At 41.7% G+C, this 21,464-nt stretch overlaps 1 protein-coding gene across 13 annotated transcripts in view; it reads left to right on the plus strand.

Moving 5' to 3' along the window:
* Positions 1-21,464, plus strand: part of SEMA5B (semaphorin 5B) — a 269,934-nt gene that overhangs the window by 134,122 nt on the left and 114,348 nt on the right. For all 13 annotated transcript variants that reach the window (XM_077784940.2, XM_085584195.1, XM_021526078.3 and 10 more), the window contains 2 exons: positions 913-1,118; positions 15,598-15,697. In XM_077784940.2, the coding sequence (XP_077641066.1) occupies positions 965-1,118; positions 15,598-15,697 (254 nt within the window). In that variant the 5' untranslated portion in view covers positions 913-964. The remainder of the gene's footprint in view (positions 1-912; positions 1,119-15,597; positions 15,698-21,464) is intronic.

Below are 21,464 nucleotides of genomic sequence, written 5' to 3' on the forward strand. Positions count from 1 at the left end.
ATAGGAAAATATACTATGAACATCAATAAGATTAAATTTGGCAATGCAGATTTTCTTAAGCTGCAGCATCATCTTGGGGAGCCTGTGGCATGGGCTAATTAATCCTCCATCCTCTGCCTCAGGCCTGGTAGGCCTGGGGGAATTTTTAGAGCTGTGCCTTTACTGCTACTGTTGTTAAAAATGCTCATGTAGAGAAGGTATGACTTTTCTGTCTCCTCACCTGAGAGTAAATGCTCCTCCTCTTTAGCTGTGCCTCAGCTCTTGTGACTGGGAGCTATAGCATTCCAGAATAATGAAGACAATCAGTTCTCTTCTCACCATCTTCTCCTTCAGATTATTCTAATTTTTATGTGACCTTAATTAGCACTTTCCTGACAAGACCTTTATACTGGTTTGTTTTGTTCAAGACATGTAAAGCAGCAGTGGTCAGATGTATGAGTCACATGTTAGAACAGTTTTTATGGTGACTGATGTTGGCCTTTTGTTAGCAATCTCTTGAATTTAGCATGGAATTTTCTATGGACACATTATGAAATTGAAGAGAGAAGTGTCCACATTGGGGGAAACATTTACACCTCGGATATTTGAAATTTCATGTTGTCAGTGCCAGTCATTGCACACCAGGTGATTTATAAGGCACGCACCCTAAGGGTACACAGATATAGATATTTAGGGAGCTGTGCACTTCCCTTTACAGTTGTAAACTGGGGTAGGTTTTTTGATTTTTGTATTCTGTTGTTCTTTTGGTTTGTTTTTTTGGTGCTGTTTGTGGAATATTACCTTACATACTTAAGCACAAGTGGGGTTGGTAGGAAAGGGGAACTCTACCCTTCCCCATGTTATATGCGCTGGATAAGCATTTGCCTTTCTGAAAGTGGAACATTTCTGAAAGAGGAATTATTTGTATTTCAGGTATCCTCCGTGGGCCTATCTTGGAAGCTAGATCTGCAGCTGCCCTTCAGTCATGATTGTTTCAAGATTAAAGGCCATTTCCCTGTCATTGCCAAGCCTTTTTCTTCTTGCTTTTCATCTCTCAGCATCACAGAATGTACCTGAATACACTGAAGCTGAACATCAGCAATGTGTTAGGAAAGAGCACCCCACAATTGCTTTTGAAGGTAAGAGCTTCTGTTCCTGTTCCAGATTCCAATTGGATGATCCATTTAGGTTTAGTCTGTGTTGTTTTTCCTTACAAGTCTGATCCACAGGCCAGAGGAAGTGGCCTGACGAATCATTTTCCCTTTGATGCTTCACAGTGTTTTAATTCTGAGGTTTCACAGCAGTCACTTAATTCAGGCCGTTTTGGGACTACTGGTCTAAGAATCTCAATTTTCTACTCTGTTAGAGGCTCCCTGTAATCTTGTGCCATGCTGAAACTGTGTTTCAGTATCCTGTTCTCTAACTGGTTTCAGTAATGCCTCACCTGGCTTGCTTGAGCCAGACATTTGATAAGTGAAATGTGATAGAGAATTTGGACATGCTTGAATGCAAGAGAAATTAGTTGACTGAAAATTGTAGGGAATGGCTGTGCTTTTGTTTGTAGCATTCCTGGTTTGGTTTTGTTATGTATTTGTCACCTGGGCTAGTAGTTTTTCTGTCCTCCATCTGGGCATTTAACTTGAATGTGAGAGGAGGCCTTTGTGTTGCAATGGCCAATTCTTTTCCTGTTCTTTTGAAGTGTGGGATTTCTCTTGTCCTTATCCACTCAGATTTTCCATGAATGTACATGTCATGTACTCCTCAATTGTTGTCTGGATAATCTGTCCATTTATCCACACAACAGCTAGATCTTTCTATTGGTACCACTATTATTTGAAAATTCACTCCAGTCTAGTGTGTTCAACTCAGCGTGCCAGCATCAGCAGCTGCTGAGTCTCCTTGCTAAAAATGGTTTCCTCTGAAATGTTGGAATATCGATTTTGGTTCCCATTTAAGACTTTGCAATGCATCTCCAGTTACATTCTTTGCTAAAGGCAATTGAGTACCTTGCAATGTGTCTCTAGTTAGGTTCTTTGCTAAAGGCAATTTAGTTGTGGTTTTGTGACCTTTGAGATAGGGTTTCCAGGAAGAAAGTAGTCAAAGGCTTCCTTACTGACCTTTCAGGGTTCTTCTAAAGAGCTTTACTATTCTTCACAGAGGAGGAAACTCTTGTCTCTTAATTTGGAAAGTTTAAGAGATTTCTTGTCTGTTTTCCATTATCCATGTCTTAAAGGTTTAAGTGGATTAAAATAAATTAGCAGAATCTTTAAGCCTACATGATATGGCACTGGCTCTAACCTTGGTCTGGTAAATAAACCTTGATTTTAATTGCTAAATAAATCTAACCATCTACTTTAACTGGGGAGGGCCAAAAGGAGAAGTCCTTGCTGTTAAAAAACAGTGAAATTCAATTCCATAGATAAAAAAATAATGAGAATATTATAGGTACAGAAAAGAGGAAAAAGTGTTGCTCTATTAACCAGAAGAACCAAAATTTGAGTTTACAGAGGATGTGTCTGTGCAATCCTGCACTGATTTAAATTATTCTGTAGGGAATATTAAAAGCCCCAGCTCCTGAAGTTGAGGAACTGGTGGGCATTTCTTGGCACTCAATATGAGTGCTACTCTTCAGAATTGATGGCTGTGTAAACACACTCATAATCTGCCAGTTTGCTTTGTTTTAATAAGACATGAATATTTCACAGGAAAATAAAATCTGCCCTCTTCTTTCACTATTCTTGTTCCCTTCCTTTCTTCAATGAGAAAGGGCAAAATCTGGTCAGTTAATTAAAACCTGACAATTGTGCAAAAGAAAGAAAGATTGAAATTGCAGATGCATCAAGAAAATTATGCAGATTACCGCTTGAGATTATTAAACCCAAGTTAGATTCAGAGTTATGTTTTTCCATAGCACCTGTTTCCTTATTATTGTTCATGATACAGTTTAATCTTGTATTTTCTGCTGCAAAGCTCAGCTGGAAAATACACTGTAGGAATTACAGTGCACATAAGGCCTGGGGAAGAGGGCTCACATGTCCAAAACCACATCTCAGTTCATAATCTGATTTCTCTTAAAGCCATACCCTGTTCTGATGCCAGCACACACAGGTTTAGGCTGCAGTGGTAGACAAGTAGGGGAATCTAAATTTTATGTGGTGTTCCCAGATTGCCCTGAGGATGTTTGTGCTTAACAGTTTGGCTCAGGGGCTTTCTCTGAGTCTCCAGATGCATCAACTCATGAATCACAACCTGGTACACAATGGGAGTGTGTAATAACTGAAAGAGTGACCCCAGCAGAGCCCTTGTGATGCTCCTGCTGCCAGGGATTATGTTACACCAGCAATTTTCTGTGGATGGGCCACAATAATAATAAGGCCTCTGACCATTCAGTCATACATTAATTTACTGACAGAATGAATAGGCTAACAAAACAGTTTATGTTACAAAGGGGTTGAATAACTTCTTTTTCACAACCTTGCTAACCAGGCTTCCCTTCACCAGACAAATGTGATACCATACCATGGTTTGTGCTTTCTAGTCTTCAGTTTACACTTTGCTTGTGCTCAGTCTCTTTTTATTATACTTTACCCCTAGATAATATTCTTAACATCAAGTTGACTGGGTAATATCCTTGTTGCAGAAGAATCCAAGTAAAACTTCTTTCTGCCTACTTTCCCCTTATTTCCTGAGAAATTCTGTATTTTTATGTTATTATTGTATTTCATCCACACTAGCCAATCATCTGTTTGATTGGCTTTGTATCTCTTTGTCTTGCTGTGAAAGTGGGTAAGAAAGATAGAACCCAGTACATGTCCTACTGATTTAAGCAGAAAAGAAATTATGTATATAAAATGCTTTTCCTTTAGCTGTGTTCAGACCTGAATAAATGCCTATTTCTTTACAGACTCCATTCCCAAAAGGATTTGTGCCATTACATGTGACATAGAGAAAATGGCCTAGACAAGTTGAGGGGCATTCATTCTGGTTCTAGATGTACATACTTTAAATGCTAAAGATAACATTTGCTCTGCCAGGAGAGATGTGGGCTGGGGAGGAGCCATGAGCTGAATGGTTCATCCTTGCAGCCTGTATGAAGATCCTGAGGGACACAGCAGGAATTTTGTCCTGCAAGCACTGTTCTGTGTGTTTGCACAGTACCAAACTATCACAACGGTGACCCAGTTTCCCTGGGGCTTATAAATGGTGCCCATTGTACAATAATAACATACTCAGTATGGGCTATTCATAATTAGATTGTTCTACTCTGTGCTTATAGAAAATCCAGTTAAAGTTTGATTTCCCTTGTTAGATCAATAAGAAAATTATCTTCAACTTCCCAGGAGGCTGTTTCTTGTGTCTTACTAACTATTTGACTGTTAGTGGCTGTTAGGAGGCTGTTTCTGGTGTCTTACTAACTATTTGACTGTTAGTTGACATTAGAAATGTTGCATGCTTGTTTGTTTTTCATTGAGTTGAGAATTTAGTAAAACAAGTCAAGCGTATTCTTAGTGCATCCCTTTCTATTTATACATCTCTGTACACATGCATCCAAGTCCCATTTCACAAAACAGTTTGTCATCCCATCACAGCTCCCCTGTGGTCCATTCTGGTAAACCAAACACCAGAGAATTTATTTCTACTTCTTGTCAATCATGTTCATATTTCTCATTTTTTCTCTCTGGGTTTTACTACCAAGAGATCAGTGCCTGCATTTGCAGCCCTGTCCTGGTTGCCAGCAGTATACTTCATTGTTGTACAGCTCCTTCTTGGATATAAAGCATCTTTGCTATTCCTTAAAGACATTTGGAGCTCCTTTGTAATGTGCCTTTTGGGAAAACCAGAAACACCTTCCATGCCAATACTATATAAGTTTTGTTATTTCAAGAGCTAGAGCCATGAGGGATGTGCACTCATGTTTGTAATGGCTGCAGAGTGTTTGGCTTCATCTCATTTACCAAGGATGTTCCTAAAACTTTGCAAAGGTATCTGTGCTACATTAATCATTTGGATGTTCACAACTTCACTGGAAATGGGTGTAGACAGGTTTCCACTTGCAGTTCCTTCCATTATTTATTTTTCATTAATTTAATCCATTAAATCAGTATGCTCAGGAAAATGTATGATAACTTCCCAGGTTTTTCCTCTGTTCTGTCTCTCAGGGCTTTTTCCCCTGGGTCATAGCAGCTACTGTAAGCTGGAAGAACATCATTGCAGCCTGTCTTCATCCATAAAAACACTTCAGCTGATCCCATATTGAGGCACAGGACAGAGGTGGACTTGGTCAAATAGCTTAGATTTTCTCAGGACTGCAAATCCCGGCTTTGCAGATTGTAGCATCTTGACTGGTGTGAGTTCTCAATGTACAACGTGTGATCCATTGTCTGATCTTCAATCTCTCCTAGATGCAGACAATTTGCTCTGTCTGTTGCCTCAGGTTTTGAAAATTATTTTGTTTGAGAGTGTTTAAATCTGGGGGTTTACTTCAGAGTGTCTGTAATTATTACCTCCTACCAGATAAATGTGATTCAGGTGACTTGAATGTAGCTTGCATTTTCTCAATATTTTTTTGAACAACATTTTATTGAAATGTGTCCAGCTTCAAACACTGAAACCTGTGGGGAGCAGCTAAATGCTTTCTTGTATTGAAAGCAAAAGCTATTTTAACTTTGTGGGCTGAAGGATAATAAGGTATGATTTATTTGTTTAGAAAGTTCTTAACATTTCACCAAACACTCCCACTATTGTAGAATTGGTCACTAATACATTATTCCCTTTACTGTATACTAATGGGAAAAAAACACATTAGCATTCATCAACTCCAAAGGCCAGCTGGGAAAGCCCCATAGGAAATTCTGGTCAAGATATACACTTTTCTTGAGCAAGTGAGATTTTGACAATCCAACCCAAAATCTTAGTTAACCAAGGATGAAGATTGTGAGGTGAAGTATTAGAAGTGTATCTATGTAAGCATTAAGGGAAGGCACAATACATTATGGGAGAATTTTCTTCTAGCTCATACCCTTGCTGCTCTTGGTTCTCCATGCAGGGAGTCCAAACAGCAGTTAATGATGGAGTTTCAGCTGGAAACTGGTGGCATCCTGTGGGTGCTTCAGAATATTTGACCTTCAGTGCATTTCAGTATGGATTTTTTTCATTAAGCAAGGCTTGTAGCAATTTTCTTTTTAATCCTGAAAAATAGAACTGTCACAAATGGAAATTTTCTTCTTTAGATTTGATTTAGAAGTTGTTTGAAAATTATAATTGATGAAGCCATAAATATACAGTAGTTAGGGAAACAATATATTTTTCATTCCAAAATAATAATTGTAACAGTAATGATGCTAGTTCTTTAAGACTTCCTCATTAATGGTATCCAAGGTGCTTCACAAATAATAGAAATGAGATTTGATTGAAAAAATTACTCAGCGTGCTGTTTTTTGGGACCTCAGGAAGAAAGGGAGGGTTGAAAGAATACCCTTCATTCACAAAATGCATTAGATGGAATTAATCATGACAAGCAGGAGAGAAGAGTTTGCAGTGAAGCTTCGGGAAGTAAAGTGATCAAATAACATATGGGAGTGAGGGAAGGTAAAACTTTAGAGGTACAACAGCTCAAGTGAAGGAGCAGCCTGTGACCATGAGTGGTGGTGTTGATGAGAGGGGGAATCCTCAGCAGCAGGACTGAGTGAGGTAGACTCACTGTGAGGAGGAACAGGCACTCAGGTCACCATTCTGCATGGACCAAGGCTGTGAAAACTCATGTAGCAACAGAGTAGCTGATTGGTGTTTTCCAGAGGTACCACTGGTGTAACTGAGGCTAACAGCAGCATGTGCATGGTTCTGTCTTTGGCACAGGGGCTGTATCTAGGACATAGAAATGGGCAGCCTTTTTTTTTGGGTCTCAGGCACACATCAGAGAAAGGGAACAGGGTGAAAATCTAAAGTGAAGTGCTTATCTTCTTTTTATGTGGTTCAGTGCAAACAAAGACATCCCTTGGAGAGACCTCATTTTCAATTTCAAATCTTACTTAATATAGTTCCCTAACTGAACAAGTTTGTGATACAGCAGTGGTACAGCAGACCTCATTTATGTAGCACATCTGCTTTTGGTGAGTGTTAATGTATCACATTGTCCTAAAACCTTCCATTCAAGGATGGCATTACGCTTTGATACAGTTCACTTTGGTACTAGCAATCTCATAAAAAAATTTCTTGTTTTATCATACGTTCTTGTTTTATCATACTGTCTGTGGAAAGCCCACAGATAGTCTCAGCTCAGTCAGGTTCTGAACATGTACTTTTCTTGAAGTCAGTGGGGTTGTTTATTATTATCCAGTTTCCAATTTAAAACACTGATTCTTATGAGAACAACCTAATTTCAAATTTCAGGAATTTACAGCCTGTGCTCTCCTTCTTTGCTGTAACTGCCTCATGGTGGGAGCTTTGTCTGCAGAAGACAGGAGTCCTTGTAGGCCTGGCAGCTACACAGCACAAACTGTGCATTACACTGGGCATCTCCAGCTCAGTCTTTGGTTAGCCAGCAAAGAGGATCACCTTCTGCTTCAGATGTTCACCACAATCAGACACTTCTGCTTCTGTGGCAGATCTGGTTACCTGCAGGAAAAATCAAGGAGAGCTTAGCCCTGCTTTCTCTGCCCTCTCCTACCTTCTCAGTAGTGAAAATGGTTGTCCTGAATATTGCACCACCCCTGATGGCACAAGTGGCTGATTTAGACATGTAACTGTAAGGATAGTGAAAAAAATTGCCTCCAAGTGTGGAGGAGGCAGACTGAAGGATCCTTGAATGATAAAAAGGGGTGCTGGGTTTTTTTTCCCATCAGACTGCAGTGGTTGTAGAGGCCAGGATGCAGCTTGCTTTCTTGTCAGAAGAGAGGGATTATACTGATCAGAATGTCCTAGGAAGCTGCAAGTGATGCATGAGCACTCACTTTATCTTTCCCAGTGAGGGAGATTGTGTGACAGCTGCAGGGCTTGTCTCAGTAAACAACAGATCACAATACTTAAACACTCTGCAACATCCTCAGGAGAACAAGAAATCTTTGGGTTTGCTCACAGTGGGGCTGTGTGTGGCACTGCTCAGCCAAGTTTCACCAGCTGGTGGTGGGGTGCAGGGCTGTGGCCACACGACACTGCAGAGCTGTGTGGGGTTGCAGGCAAGGCTCTTGAGGAGGGGAGGAGGTGTCAGGGCGGTGTTTGTCCCAGCTGACAGCCAGCTGAGGAAAGCCAAATCTTTCCATAAAGTCCTGTGCTATGTAGACACATGCCTTTGGTCCTGTAAATCTCAGGTGGGGCAAATGAACATGCTTATGTCTCATGGACACACATCCATATCCACCACTCCTGCAGCACTGTGGCATCCCCTCTTGCTTTTTATTGGCCGTGGCCAAGGAGAACCTGATATGGTGCATTTGAGTCACCCTCCCTGGAGGTATTTAACAGGAGAGTAGATGGGGTCCTTAGGGATGTGGTTCAGTGGTGGACTTGGCAGTGCTGAGTTAATGAACTTGATAGCTGGACTTGATGATCTTAGAGGTCTTTTCTAACCTAAATGATTTTATGTTAGCTGGGGATTGAGGTCTTGGTGGGCCTGAGCTATAGGACCCATGCTGAAGAGGGAAAAGCCTCTCTTGAGTTACAGAACTTCTTTCCCAATCCCCAGCCTGAGGCCTAGGGATTTACCAAGTGAAAGTCTCCTGGCTTCTGGAAGTCTCCCAGCTTTGCCCAGGTCAGGTCTGGATGGAACTTCTGCCCACTCTTCACCATGTGCAAATTAGGAACCCAAGTGAAATGAAGAGGGATGAGACTGACCTCTCTGATGGAACAGAACTGCTGCATACTGTAGAAATGTGCCAAATTTGGAACGTGAATTGCAGTCCTTCAAAATCCTTCCTTGAGGTGGTCCCAGGACAACTTTCCAGCATACTGACCCATACTGGAACTGAGCACTAGTTCATACTTATTATTTAGTGTTTGCTTTATCTGGGATTGAATCCCTGAATTCTTCCTCATATATTGGTGTGTTTTGCCAGCTGCTCCATATTAATAATAAAAAAGTAAATAAACAATCAGTTATAACTGTACTTTTGCAAAAAATGGGTTTGGCCGAAGTTCTTTATTCTTCATATTGAAAAAATTTTGCAATATTTGTTTTGAAGAAACAATTAAAATTTAGGAAATAAAGAGTCAAAATGCTTAGTATGCAATACTTAGTGCTTCCTGTACATCACATATGTTACAGATAATTACGCCTTGATGCACCAGTGGTATCCCTAAACCCATTTAACAACTGGAACCACTGAGACATTAAACAGTTTCATGATTTGATCAAGACAGAGGGCTCCTGTGTTAGTGCTATTGGTCTCTTGGGACCATGCCTACATCTCCAGCTGTCACTTCTCTCTTGGGACGGAAGAAGCTCAGCAAGATCAGTTCAGAGAGAAGCTGTAGACATTAAGGGAAGAGGCATAAAATCAGCCAGATCTTTAAATGTTACTATGCTTATTGTGATTCCTATGGCTCTGTGGAGGCAAGACCTGAGTCCTTGGTTTGGGGATTTTTTTCTTTCAGGATGATAAAAAACAGAGGCTTTTCTTCTGTGCTGTTCTATTCCTTGGTAGCTGAAGGATAGGACTAATCCTCCTTTTATAAGACCAAGAGAAAAAGACTTAATCTTTATTTTTCCAGTCATCTCCTATCCACATATTCTGGGGCAGTTTGGAGAGGGACATTAGCAACTCTTGCTTCTTGGATCTCTTGGAAGAGGAATGGCTCACTGCAAGCTGCTATCACAGTGACTCACAAGCCACTCATGGGTTAGTTCATTGTTCTTTCATCTGAGAAGGGGCTTTGTAGTTGGTTAAGACAGGAAAAATTGTTTGAGTGGGCAGGAAATGAGGTAGAAACATGTCTAGAAGGTGAAGACTGCTAGGAAATAAAGCAGGAATGGGAGGAGAGGTGAATATGGAGACAGAAGGGTAAACTGAAAGAAACTATGAAACTGAGCTGGAAGAACATGTGAGTTGGGTTTAGGTATTGAGGGGAGAGAGAAGGAAGCTGCTGCTTTGGCCCATTTTGTAGGAGGGCATGTATTCTGTGAACTGCCTTCTAAGTCCTCAGAGCTGTGAGTGGAGATCAGATTTGAGAAGACAATGACATTGGAAATTGCAGCAGTTGGGGTGAGGACATATTTAATGTACAATTAAAGATTTCAATTGATCAAGTTTAAAGAAAGAAAGAATACCAGCAACGAGGTGAAGGTGATGATGGGAAGACAAGACAGCAGGGTGATATGTAAGTGTAGGAGGACTTCTGGGGTAAAGCCAGATTGAGTTTTTGGACTCATAAGTAAAGTTGAGCTCTGAGTGCTGACACATTTGTTTGCTCAGCTCTGCCCGTGCAGCAAAAGATTTCTGCCTCCCTTGATAAATTTGCTAAATTGTAGCGTGGTTTTGCATTGTGGAGGCTACTCTTAAAACTCAGCATGGAGTGGGAGTAAAAGTTAATGTCCAAAGTATATTGCACTAACCTGTGGTGTGACCTACAACTGAGAGCAAAAATTTCAAATGAAGCTGATATTAAAATATGATTCATTGTCAGTCCAATAAAGATAATGTTGTAATTTCATTGTAACATCTATGCATTCTTGGAAATGTCCACACTTGCAGCATTTGAGAGGCCAGGTGATAGCATGGCTGGGTAATCATTAGCTTTCTCAGCTTTGGTTACAGCCTTGTTTGCCTTGTCTCTGATGGGTCTGGTCAGGGGCCTACACACAATGGAACCTGTGGCCCCAGTTCAGCAGGAAACTGTCTACTTCATGGAAAATCTCAGAATACTAGGATAATTGAAGAAGAAGATGGTCTGAGATGGTAGGTCTGATTCAGAAAAGGGGACATTTCATCAGTCTGTACCAAGAAGGGAGCCTGAGGCCTTTCCTTGTTTTTCAGTATGATTTGCATCTCTTGTCATGGTTCAAATCCAATCCTGAGAGTCCTCCAGCCTAGTGGGTGGTCTGAAATACAACTGAGTGGTTTAATCACTATGCCAAGGCTGAAGCAAACCAAAAGGGGATATTGTACAAGTTACAGGAGCCATGGCTGTCATCTGAGCCTTGCCAGGAGTGCTCCAATACTCACACACAGTAATTAAGCATGTCCTGAACTCGTAAGGTGAGTTGAGAGAACTTAGAAGAGACCATGCTGAGGCAGTAAGGGAAGCATTCAACGTGTGCTCAAGTTAGCACTGCACAAAAGTAGGTCTGAGTATCTGCAGAACAGGTACTTTATTGCCATTGAATCTGACAGATCCAAAGTGCTGTGTATGCTCTACTTCATTGCAAAACTTTTACCATTGAATCAGCCTGTTTTACAGAGCCTTACATAAGGTATGGGATTCAGGTTATCTTTTCTGGAATGGAGACCCTCTGAATTTATCTCTCATAAGGTCTTTTTATGATCTCTTTGAAGCTTTTCTGTGCAGTCCTAGGATAGGAGCATGGTTCATCTGTGCTTGTGGGTATACCTTCATTTTACACAAAGAATCCTTAGTCCTGTTCAGTTTCATTTCTTTTGCTTCAAATAGAAAATCCTTGCTGAGAATTATTTTGCAAGAGCTGTTTTTGAATAGCACTGTGGGTAGCCATACTCCATGCACCCACAATGGCTTTGCACTTTCAAGGCATGGGCATTTAACTTCGCTGCTCTTGTGCCCTGCTCATGTGTGCTGGACACTCAAAGCTGTTACAGCTTGCTGGGGATGGGAGCAACAAGTGGCTTAAGTGAGATGAAGCAGTGAATGCTGTCCTTCAGATAGGGAAGCCTTAGCTCAGTGTTTACATACTTCCTTCCTCCAAAACACGTAGAGTAAGGGTGAGGTTGCTTTTGAGGAGATGAAGACTCAAGTATTACCAGAAGGTGGTAGAAGGTGATCCAAAACCCACCAAACTTAGTGGAAAACTGCCAGTGATTCGCAAAGCTTCTGGATCAGGCCCTTAAACCCAGCTCCTGCAAATTGTCTTGCTGTCCTTTGTGCAGCTGAGCAATCCTGGTTCCAGCCCTGTGTTCTCAGAAAGTCAGAGCAGAGCAGTGTGCTGGAGGCTGCAGGGACCACCTCTGAAATGGCAGAGGGCCTCTTTTCACCTTGCCTTAGGTTTGCATAATAGCTGAAGACCACTGTGCCTGCAGACTTACATTTCCTTCAAAACTTTGTCTTCTTTGCAGCTGGATACCTGAGCCACCTTGAGCTGTAGAGGGACTCGCAGAGCTTTAGAGCTGACTCGGATATCTGGATATGGATGGTGTTGGAAACTGTTAAACTTTTGTTCATTGGTTTTCATGTGGAGGAAGTGAGAGCACGGATCTTTAGCCCCCTGGAAATGTTTAGAGACGAGAAGCACAAAGGAGGCCTTGAAGAACATTTTGCCCCTAAGCCATGTGGGTCCAAGTTTTCCGCCTCCTGCTGCCGACATGCAAAGCCAGAGCCTTGGTTTTTAATTTTTCATACTGTTTTAAAACAGATACTTTTTCAAATGTAAACATACCCCAGCACTGAAGGTTTCCAGCCAAATTAAAGAGTCAGCATTGGAAAAATCAGCCTTCAGAAGAAGGTCAAATACAAGCACTCTTTGGAGTTCATTGGGTCCATATGTGTAAACTTCAGCTAATATGGGGTGGACCTAGGGCAGCATTTACCTTGAAGTATTGAGTTAGTTTCAGAGTGAAGCTGAAAATATTTTTAGAGATGCCTGTGGTCTGAGCAATAGATTTGAATGTGTTGAATGAAAAAAGACCCATGTCCTGATTCTTGGTTGCAGTTGCATTCCCTCTTAACAGGAAGAAAAAAGTTTTAGAAGGAAAATGTGCCATTTGGCATTAATTCTGATGACTTGCATTTATACATTGTTATGTGGGACCATGCTGGGTTTAATAATCTCCAACTACATGCCTATAAAAGCTTAATTTTGCTATGAGGATGCATGCCTTTCAGCCGTTAATTTAATAACTGGGAAGGGTTTCTTTATAAGTTGTACCACCTGCAGTACTAATAGAAATCAAGACACTGCCTATTATTTCTTGGGCTTGATTGGCATTTGAGCCAACTTGGAAAGATTCAAGCAAACAACTGCCTTTAATTTTTTTAAAAAATTATTTTTACCTGTAGTTTGTCAGAGCTTGCCATTAAAAGGAAGCACTGATGAGTGTACCTCTCTGAAGTGATGAGCTTTTGCTTAGAGCAGCAGATGAAGAAATACTCTTCCTGCCACTGCACTCTAATAGTGGGCTAGTTAGTAGGAAAGAGTCAGTAAAAGAAGAGGTAAAATGACAAGAGAAATTATGGCCTAAAAGCAGGATCCTTAAAAGGTATAATAATTATATAGCAATTCTCTAATCCTACCCGCATCACCAACAGAAATGCCAGAAGATCTGCAGCACGTCAGCCAGCTAACCTGCCTGAAAGGTGTTATTGTTGCTGGTTCTGCTGTTTGGCTCAGAAATGTCTCTGCAGCTAAAGAGCTACAGAAAAAGAAGTTCAAGTCCCATTAGGAGAATGCCAGAGGTGAAACTGCAGTGCCTCCCTGGTGCTAGTACATCATTAAGGGTCCCAGAGGAGTGTAGGAGCATGCTTGAAGGTTAGAGGAGTTATTCCTTAACTCATGCCTTTTGGAAGAGCAGAGGAGGTACATGTGTTGTGTGTGGTTACACAGTGTGACAGGAATGCTGAAAAGGGCTGAAACCCTCCAGCCCCAGCAGCAGGGTTTTTATTATTGTGAGGATGGAGGTTCTCTGTCGGAGGGGCCCTGGCAGTGTCCAGTTAGGCCGGGCATGGGGCCAGACTAGATTGTGTCCAGCTCTGTGGTGAGGGACTATAGGAGCTGTTTTGAAACATGTGGTGTTCGGGGCAAAGGCAGAAGCTCCATGACAATGTCCTGCTTTGGAAAGAGAGGCAGGACATGTAGACTTCAGGGACTTTTTATATGTGTTTTCTTAAGGTTTCAATAACTTAAGGGCTTGATTGAAGTTCATCCATCCCTGGATGGAAGAAAGGACTTGAAATTGCTCAACAAATATCTCTACGTCAAAGGTTTCAAACCATTGCACATCTGTAATCCTGTGAAGCGTGCCAAGACACCACAGGCCTTAGTGAGATTCCTCATCAGCATTGTCCTCTCGCCCCTGTGGAAAGAGAAACTAATGCCTGCAACAAAGTGTTTGAACCTGACTGCCTTCAGTGAGACTTCTCAATTTATCTTTGGGATATAAAATGGCAGTGGAACATGTTTTTTTCTGAGCTCTTTTGAACTGGTCTGAGCTACGTCATTACTGTTATGAGTCATCAGGTCATTGGCCTGTGTACTGGTGTCCGGTTGGCATGAGACCAGAAGATATTACCTTCCATGCTGAGCCTCCTGGATCTTCAACAACCAGTCCTTGAATAAGGCAGGGCTACTTGTCTACAGGTCACAGGGGAATTACAGTCATACTGATTTGGTCTCATCTGTGCCTTGCTCCCTGAGTATTTGGTATTCTCCATGTATTTTACAGCCAGAGTAAATAAATTCTCAAGAGAAGTCCTCACAGGAAAGCTGGACAACTTTATAAAAGATATATTTAAATCTATTCTGTTATTTTGTGCAATAAAGGTGTAAGGTGAGAGACTGAAATTCTGTGATCTGTAATATACACAAGGTCAAAGTTGGTGGTGGTATTGAAAGATGAGATGCTGTGAATGCCCTAGCATCACGCCTGAGGGAGGGTACACTAAAATAGTAATTTACCTTTTTTCTTTTAAAACACGTATATATTTTTTAACAACAGGACTTCCTGCCCTAGATTACTCAGTTGATGTTAACAGATGTAACTTCTGGAAGAGCTTTATCTCTCCGAGCAACGCATGGCCAGATCTATTGCTTTGCATTTAACCTGTGTGATTGCATTTTGGACAGTTGCCTAGATGGCCAAATCCATGGCAGTTGATAAAGCCAGTCTCAAGCCTGTGCAATTGCTCAGCCACAAAGATGCTGTGATGACACCCAACATCCCACCATCCAAAAATAAAGGAAGGATTTAGCTGATAGGCTGTGAAATGCTAGGTGAAGTGAAACATAGAAGAAAACCTAAGACCTGAAAGAGAAGGCAAAATCTGTCATTGAAGCAGCCAGGTCTTGAATGCAGATCACCAGTTCTCTAACTTGGTTCTTCATCAGTTGGCACAACCTTCTCTTTCTGGCAGGCAGCAGTCTCCCTTTGATTAGCACAGAAGGCAAGGCTGGGGAATGTTATGGTAGGCAGCCTCATCCCTTTACACCACTTAATCCTGACACTGAAGATGTTTCCTCAGTTTTAACTTAGTAAAATTGAGGTGCTGTTGTCTCTGAAACCAATGCTGACACTCCATTGTGGATGTGAAAATAACTGCTGAGACAGCTTTGTGTTTATGTGTGGGTTTTTTGAATCAGAATAAATATAAACACTTTAAAGAAGTTATTAATTAGCCTTCCCCTGACAGATAACTCAGTATGAAATCCATTAGTGGATGTCCAGGTGAACTTACTGCTTCTGGAGCAGATTTACTGTTTTCTACTTTCTGTTTTCATTGCAGATCTGAAGCCCTGGGTGTCGAATTTCACCTATCCAGGTGTGCATGACTTTTCTCAGCTTGCACTGGATGCCAACAGGAACCAACTCATTGTGGGAGCAAGGTAAAGATAATCTTTTGATGAGTCTAAGGTTGCTGCTCAAGCTCCTTCCCTGCAGGTTCTGGCTTCAGGGGAGAGTGTGTATTCAGCTTATGTGGCCAGTTTCGCCCTCGAAAAGAAAGCCATAATTCATGTAGAGGGATTTAGGCATCCAGTATAATTGCAAAGAAGAGAAAATTACTAGAATTAAAAAGAAAAAAAAAGAGATGCAATCAAAATGACTGGTTAATGAAGCAGCATGCTGGCATTTCACTCAGTATTGTGAATGTTAGAAGAGCTACAATAAATCATTCTGCATCATCCCTCTGCCAGCACAGAATTTGACTTTATGGTTTATTTGCCATAGCAAGACTTTCACTCAGAACCAGGTTCACCTACACACCTTTGTGTAAGTGATAGAGCCAAGGTGAATGGTTGCTTTCTTCTCTCTTAGAATACACTTCAGAACCTCTTTCCTTTATCTGGCTAATGTAGTCAGTGCCTCACCCAATGGGTTCTGGTGCAACTCTTTCTTCTGGCCCACTGTATATAATTATCATATATTTTCCTTTATTTTTAAACATTATTTTTATTTAGGATTTCACAAGAGGAGGGGGGAACACATAAGCACAGGCAAGGTCTTACAAATTTAGAGCTGAATTTGTAATGGGGAAAAGAGCTATGCTTCAGTGAAATAATATATGGCAGAAGTGGTTGAATCATGAGCCCAAACAGCAACTATATTTTAGTGCATAATAAACAGATAAGACAAGCCAAAAAACAAAGATACTAAGCATGGTCTAACAAATCAGTTAAAGTGTAACACTTAGAGAACACTGTGGTATCAGTCTCTGCTATTGACAAAAGTGGAGGGAGAATGCTTTCTTCCCAGCGTATTCAGCAGTAGAGGACAGGGACATGAGGAAGAACCCATGGTGTGAGCAAGAAAAAAGAGCAAGATATGTAGCAGAAGGAGAGTTTTATGCTTCACAGAAACAAGTGAAGTGTGATTTAATATACATTTTCTGCCTGTATATGTGCAGTAAATAATAACACTTACCTTCCTGTAGCTGTTCAAATTGCCAGAGGCCCTCCTGCTTTTCATACAGAAACATTTGACTTTTCAAGCTGCAGCTTTACTTGTGCTGGGATCTTTAACCAGAAATTATTAATATTTATTACTTCAGAAGAACATTGCTTTGGGAATGGCTGTGAACAGTGCCTTCTGCCAGGCATTGCACTGGCACGGTGCTCTGAGGAATGTGTGGTTTACATAATTGGGCTGCATGGCAGGTTTCCCCCACGCAGTCCCTCACCCCTCCTCAAACCCCACAGCACGTCCTGAAGGGACTCTCTGCCTCCCTGAGAGTCTGTATGAGTGTGGTTAGACAGAGTACAACATCATCACAAACAGGGGAGTGACAGCAACGCTGGCTTCCCCGTGGAGGTACACTATATTGCAGGGTATGGCCTCATGGGGAAGCAGTGACAAGTATTTATAGAATTTGCTTGGAAAAGTCAGTTTTCATGAAGCACTACCCACCTGACTGGGAGACTGAAAGTTTCAGTGGTGACGCACGGCTGTGCTGTGCAGTGCAGGGTACATTTAATGAAGATATCATATCTCAGGGTGTTGGTTTTTTTTTTGGTGGGTTTTTTTGGTTTTTTGTTTGTTTGCTTGTTTTTGTTGGATACATATGCTTGATGTGGAGAAAGTGGGGAGTGCTGAATCCATTTCCTCATCTCAACTCCACCCTGTGGAAGGTGATGGGGAGAGATTCTTGAAAATGGGGTGTGGATGAGGTCCTTGGTGCTGCATGGCTCTGGATGCACTGAGCTCCTGGAGCTGTGCCTGAGAAATGGGAAGGGGAAGTAAAACATTTTCTGTTCCCTCCTTCCCTGATAAATCCACACCTTGTTCTGGACTATTTTTAGGGGTGATTTTTTGAGTCATTAGTTGCTCGTGCACCATCTGCTTGAATTTGCAAATGAAACAATACCTCAAAGAGATAGGAGCTGTCTCTATCCATCTCTGCAGGGTGTAATTTATGAAACCTAAATTTAAATGTTAACCATGTTTAAATGTGCTGCTGTAGATCATATTAGTAGTAATGCCAACTATTCTGGGTTGTGGAAGGAGTTTGGGATCAGGGTGGCGTTTATAAGTACTCCCACTTCTCAATTTCCTGGTTAGCATCATACTCTTAGATGATAGAGTTATAAATTATTTCAGACTACTTCTGTGTCTATTTAAAAGCAGCATGACCTCACCACAGCATCTGTTTGGCTTAGTTTGTCCTGTGTTTCAAAGCTTCATGGAAAATACTTCCTAGAAAGCCTGGGGGTTCACAAGAGTTTTTGGTTTCAGGAATTGGACACAGTGTGACTGAAACTGTAAGAGGTATTGAGGGCATGCCATGCAGACAGGGAGCTGGAATAACATGAGCCTTGGATTTTTAAGCTTTATCTTTATCTAAGAAACCTCCTTAAATGACTGGTGCTGTCTGAGAGTAACCCAGAGGAGTTTGATAACTCCACTGCACCAAACACCTGCCAAGTTAAAAACCCAGAAACAAAAGAATTAGTTTCAAAAGCCCACCATGGTTTCTAAGCAACGTATTTACTTGTCACATCATTTGTAAAATCCAAACACTTGAGAGAAAGGATATGAATAGTTTAGAACATTGTAAATCTACACTACCCGTATTATGAGTCACATTTCATTAAGTAGAAAAACACACATTTCAAAAATTCATAACCTTCATTTTGACTCACAGTTCACATGTTTTGTTTTTGTTTTGGATATAGTGTTAGTGTTTTAATGTACTGTTTTTCTTCTGTGAATGAGTGATTGTTTTGAAATATTTGCTGCTTTTTTCAGGTCTTATCCACAAGTGATTGCCATTTGAGCTTACTTTAATGGGAGGAAAAACTATAATCTAGATCTCATTATTAATGAGAAAAAAATTGAAAATATGATCACAGTGATTTCACCTGTCTGTTGGAGAAGCAGTGCTCTGCGGTGTCCCTGTGCTGTAGGCAGGATGCCCAGGCCCCAAGGATGTGAGTTTTGTGGAGGAGGGACATGGTATAGCTGTGACATTCCACCTCCTCAAAGAGCCTTACTCCTTGGCACTGTCTCATTGCTGGCTGGGCACAGACAGAATCCAGTAAAGTGAAAGACCCTGCTTGGAAGCAGGCCAAAAATCTTACTTCAGAAGAGCTCCCTGGTGAGGACAACATAAAAGGTGTGAAGGAGGGTGGTTGAGACACCGTGTGACAATCTGGCACTACAACAAGCTGAAGGGAAACAGCTTGGACTACAGGAGGATGGCACCCAAACAAATGACTGTACAAAGAGTGGCTGGGAAGTCCTAAGGGAAACATTTGACTTTTCCCAGAAGGAAACTACAGGGGTGTGAGCTCGGGGCCATAGCCTGATGGGGCTGCAGATGCGAGGCAGGGCTACACGGGTCAGACATTCCCAGTGGGTGGAGGTATTACTGAGGAAAACCAGCCAGAAGGCATCATGGCCAGAAGCCCTCAGTTCTGCCTGCCAAGGGGGCTGTCAGCTCCATCAGGAGATGGGAAAGGATCATCCCCTGTGGCTGTCACAAATGGAAGTGCAGCTCAGGAGCCCTTATCACAACTGGCTGTTACCAACAAGAGCCCAGAGGTAGAGAGTAGGGAGCAAAAGCTGCATCAGGGACTCAGAACTGGCAAGTAAAGTGCACATCATTATGGACTGCCAGACTTCTCGGCAATAAATGTAAAACTACTTAGCTGCAGGTGATGCAAATCTTAATGCTGGACAGAGGTGATTTTCATACTCGATTTAGAGCTGATCTGAATGTGCCTGTTACTGCCAAGTAGATAAGTGCAAGGAAGGAGATATCACGCAGTCATAGAAAGGCTTGGGTTAGTAGGGACCTTAAAGATCATCTAATTCCAGCCTTCCCACAATGGACAAATAGGGCACCACTAGATCAGGTTTCTCAGGGCCCCACTAAAGCTGGTCTTGAATACTTCCAGGGATGGAGCATCAATATGATCAGTTTGGGGAGGGAAGGTGCTGTATGAATTTTCAAGCATTGTTTTAGGGGAAGCAGCCTAGGCACACCCTTTTCTGACTATTATGCTTCTGCCTGTATAAAAGCATTAAAAAAGGTCTGGATCATGCAGGCTTAGGAGCTGAAGGCTGAGAAGAACGACTGATGTCCCAAAAGAGTTCCTTCAAGTTGCAGCTTACAGAAATATGGCAAATTGTAAATATATTCTAGGACCCTTAGCCAGAAGGTTTGGCACCCTGAGTTTATTGAAAGTCTCTGGTGTATGATAGTCTGTCAGAAACCAGGTTACATGCAGATTTGTGGCCAAACATAGGCTCTTTCCTGCCTGTTTGACAGAAAGCTCCAGAGCATTGCAGTAAAGTGCTCAAAACCTGTGCCTGTCAGGAAATATCACTCTTACCCTTGGGCACCTTCAATCCTGTCCACATCTGGGCTGCCACTAAACCCTTAAGTCTCCATAGATAATGTCTAGGCAAAAAGCATTTTGCAAACCACGAAATTCAGTGGCAGCAGTTGGGTCAGAGTAGTTCCACAGAGCCACACAGTATAAAATCTGTCAGCAATGCTTTCTATTGCTAAATGATCAGGGCCCCTCACCAACACTTATTCTCACAGGGCTGCAGTGAGGCAAGAAAGCACTAATAGTTTCACACTACAGATGGGAATCCAAGGCCAAGAGGGATTAAGAGCCACCTTGCCCTGTGAAAAGGCTGTGATGTTGTGGCACATGAATATGTAGCACATCTGAAAAGTAGTGCAGTACAGCACCTAATACAGCTACTCCTGCAGTGAGCCTGCACTTTCTGAAGATACCAGTCAAGGTCTACATAACCTCAGTCTGCACTTGACTAATGTGGACAGAGGCAAGGTTCTTCTCTGGGCTCAGAAAATGGCAGATGTGTAATTTGGACCCCTTACTTTTGTATTGGTATTTTAATCACTTGCTCTTAGCCTTGTTTCTCCAAAGAAGATGCAAATGTTCATGAAAGTCTGTGAGTCCCATGCACTTACGCTGGGAAAGTGTGGCTTCAGCATGGGCAGAAAAGTCAAGTCTCATATAGCACAGAGAGACTAACATGCAAACAAGTCAACATTGGGAACAGCCACATGGGCACAGCCAACAGTTATGTAGTCCACAGGCTTGCCCTGAAAGAGCCAGGAGTGGTGTGCCATTTGTCCCTGTTAGCATCTGACTACAGGATTTTTCTCAAGACTTTTCTGAAACAAATGGACTGAACCATTTCTGGTGGCTTTGCACTATTTTTGCACTGTTTTACGCCAGCTTTACCCCCTGCTAAGTCACATTGGGCTGAGAAATTACCTTGCCAGTAGAGGTATTAATGAGGACATGAGCAAGCAAAGAGCATGGTAATGTTTTTGATTATATCCAGATCATAGGTAGTTCAGAGAAATGGAGAAAACAAATGCCTTCCTTCTCACTGTGATTTTTCCTATCAGACAAAAGAATGCTCTAATTAAATTTACATCTTTGTATCATAGGCTGGAGAGGGGCAGATAAGATGGTGATGTGAGGGAAAAAAAAACCCAAATCAGTCTCTGAAATTAACAGAAATGGTTTTTTTTTGGAAGACATTGCTTGACCTGTGACCTGTGTAAAGAATGTGGTAAAGGTGAGAAAGCTGTGAGTAGACACTGCAGCTAGTTAAATCCATAATTGGGGTGCACAGTTTCTTCACAAAAGGAACAAAAGTGTGATTTAA

The sequence above is a fragment of the Lonchura striata genome, chromosome 7 (genome assembly GCF_050655825.1).
Source record: "Lonchura striata isolate lonStrDom1 chromosome 7, ASM5065582v1, whole genome shotgun sequence".
Lineage (NCBI taxonomy): Eukaryota > Metazoa > Chordata > Aves > Passeriformes > Estrildidae > Lonchura > Lonchura striata.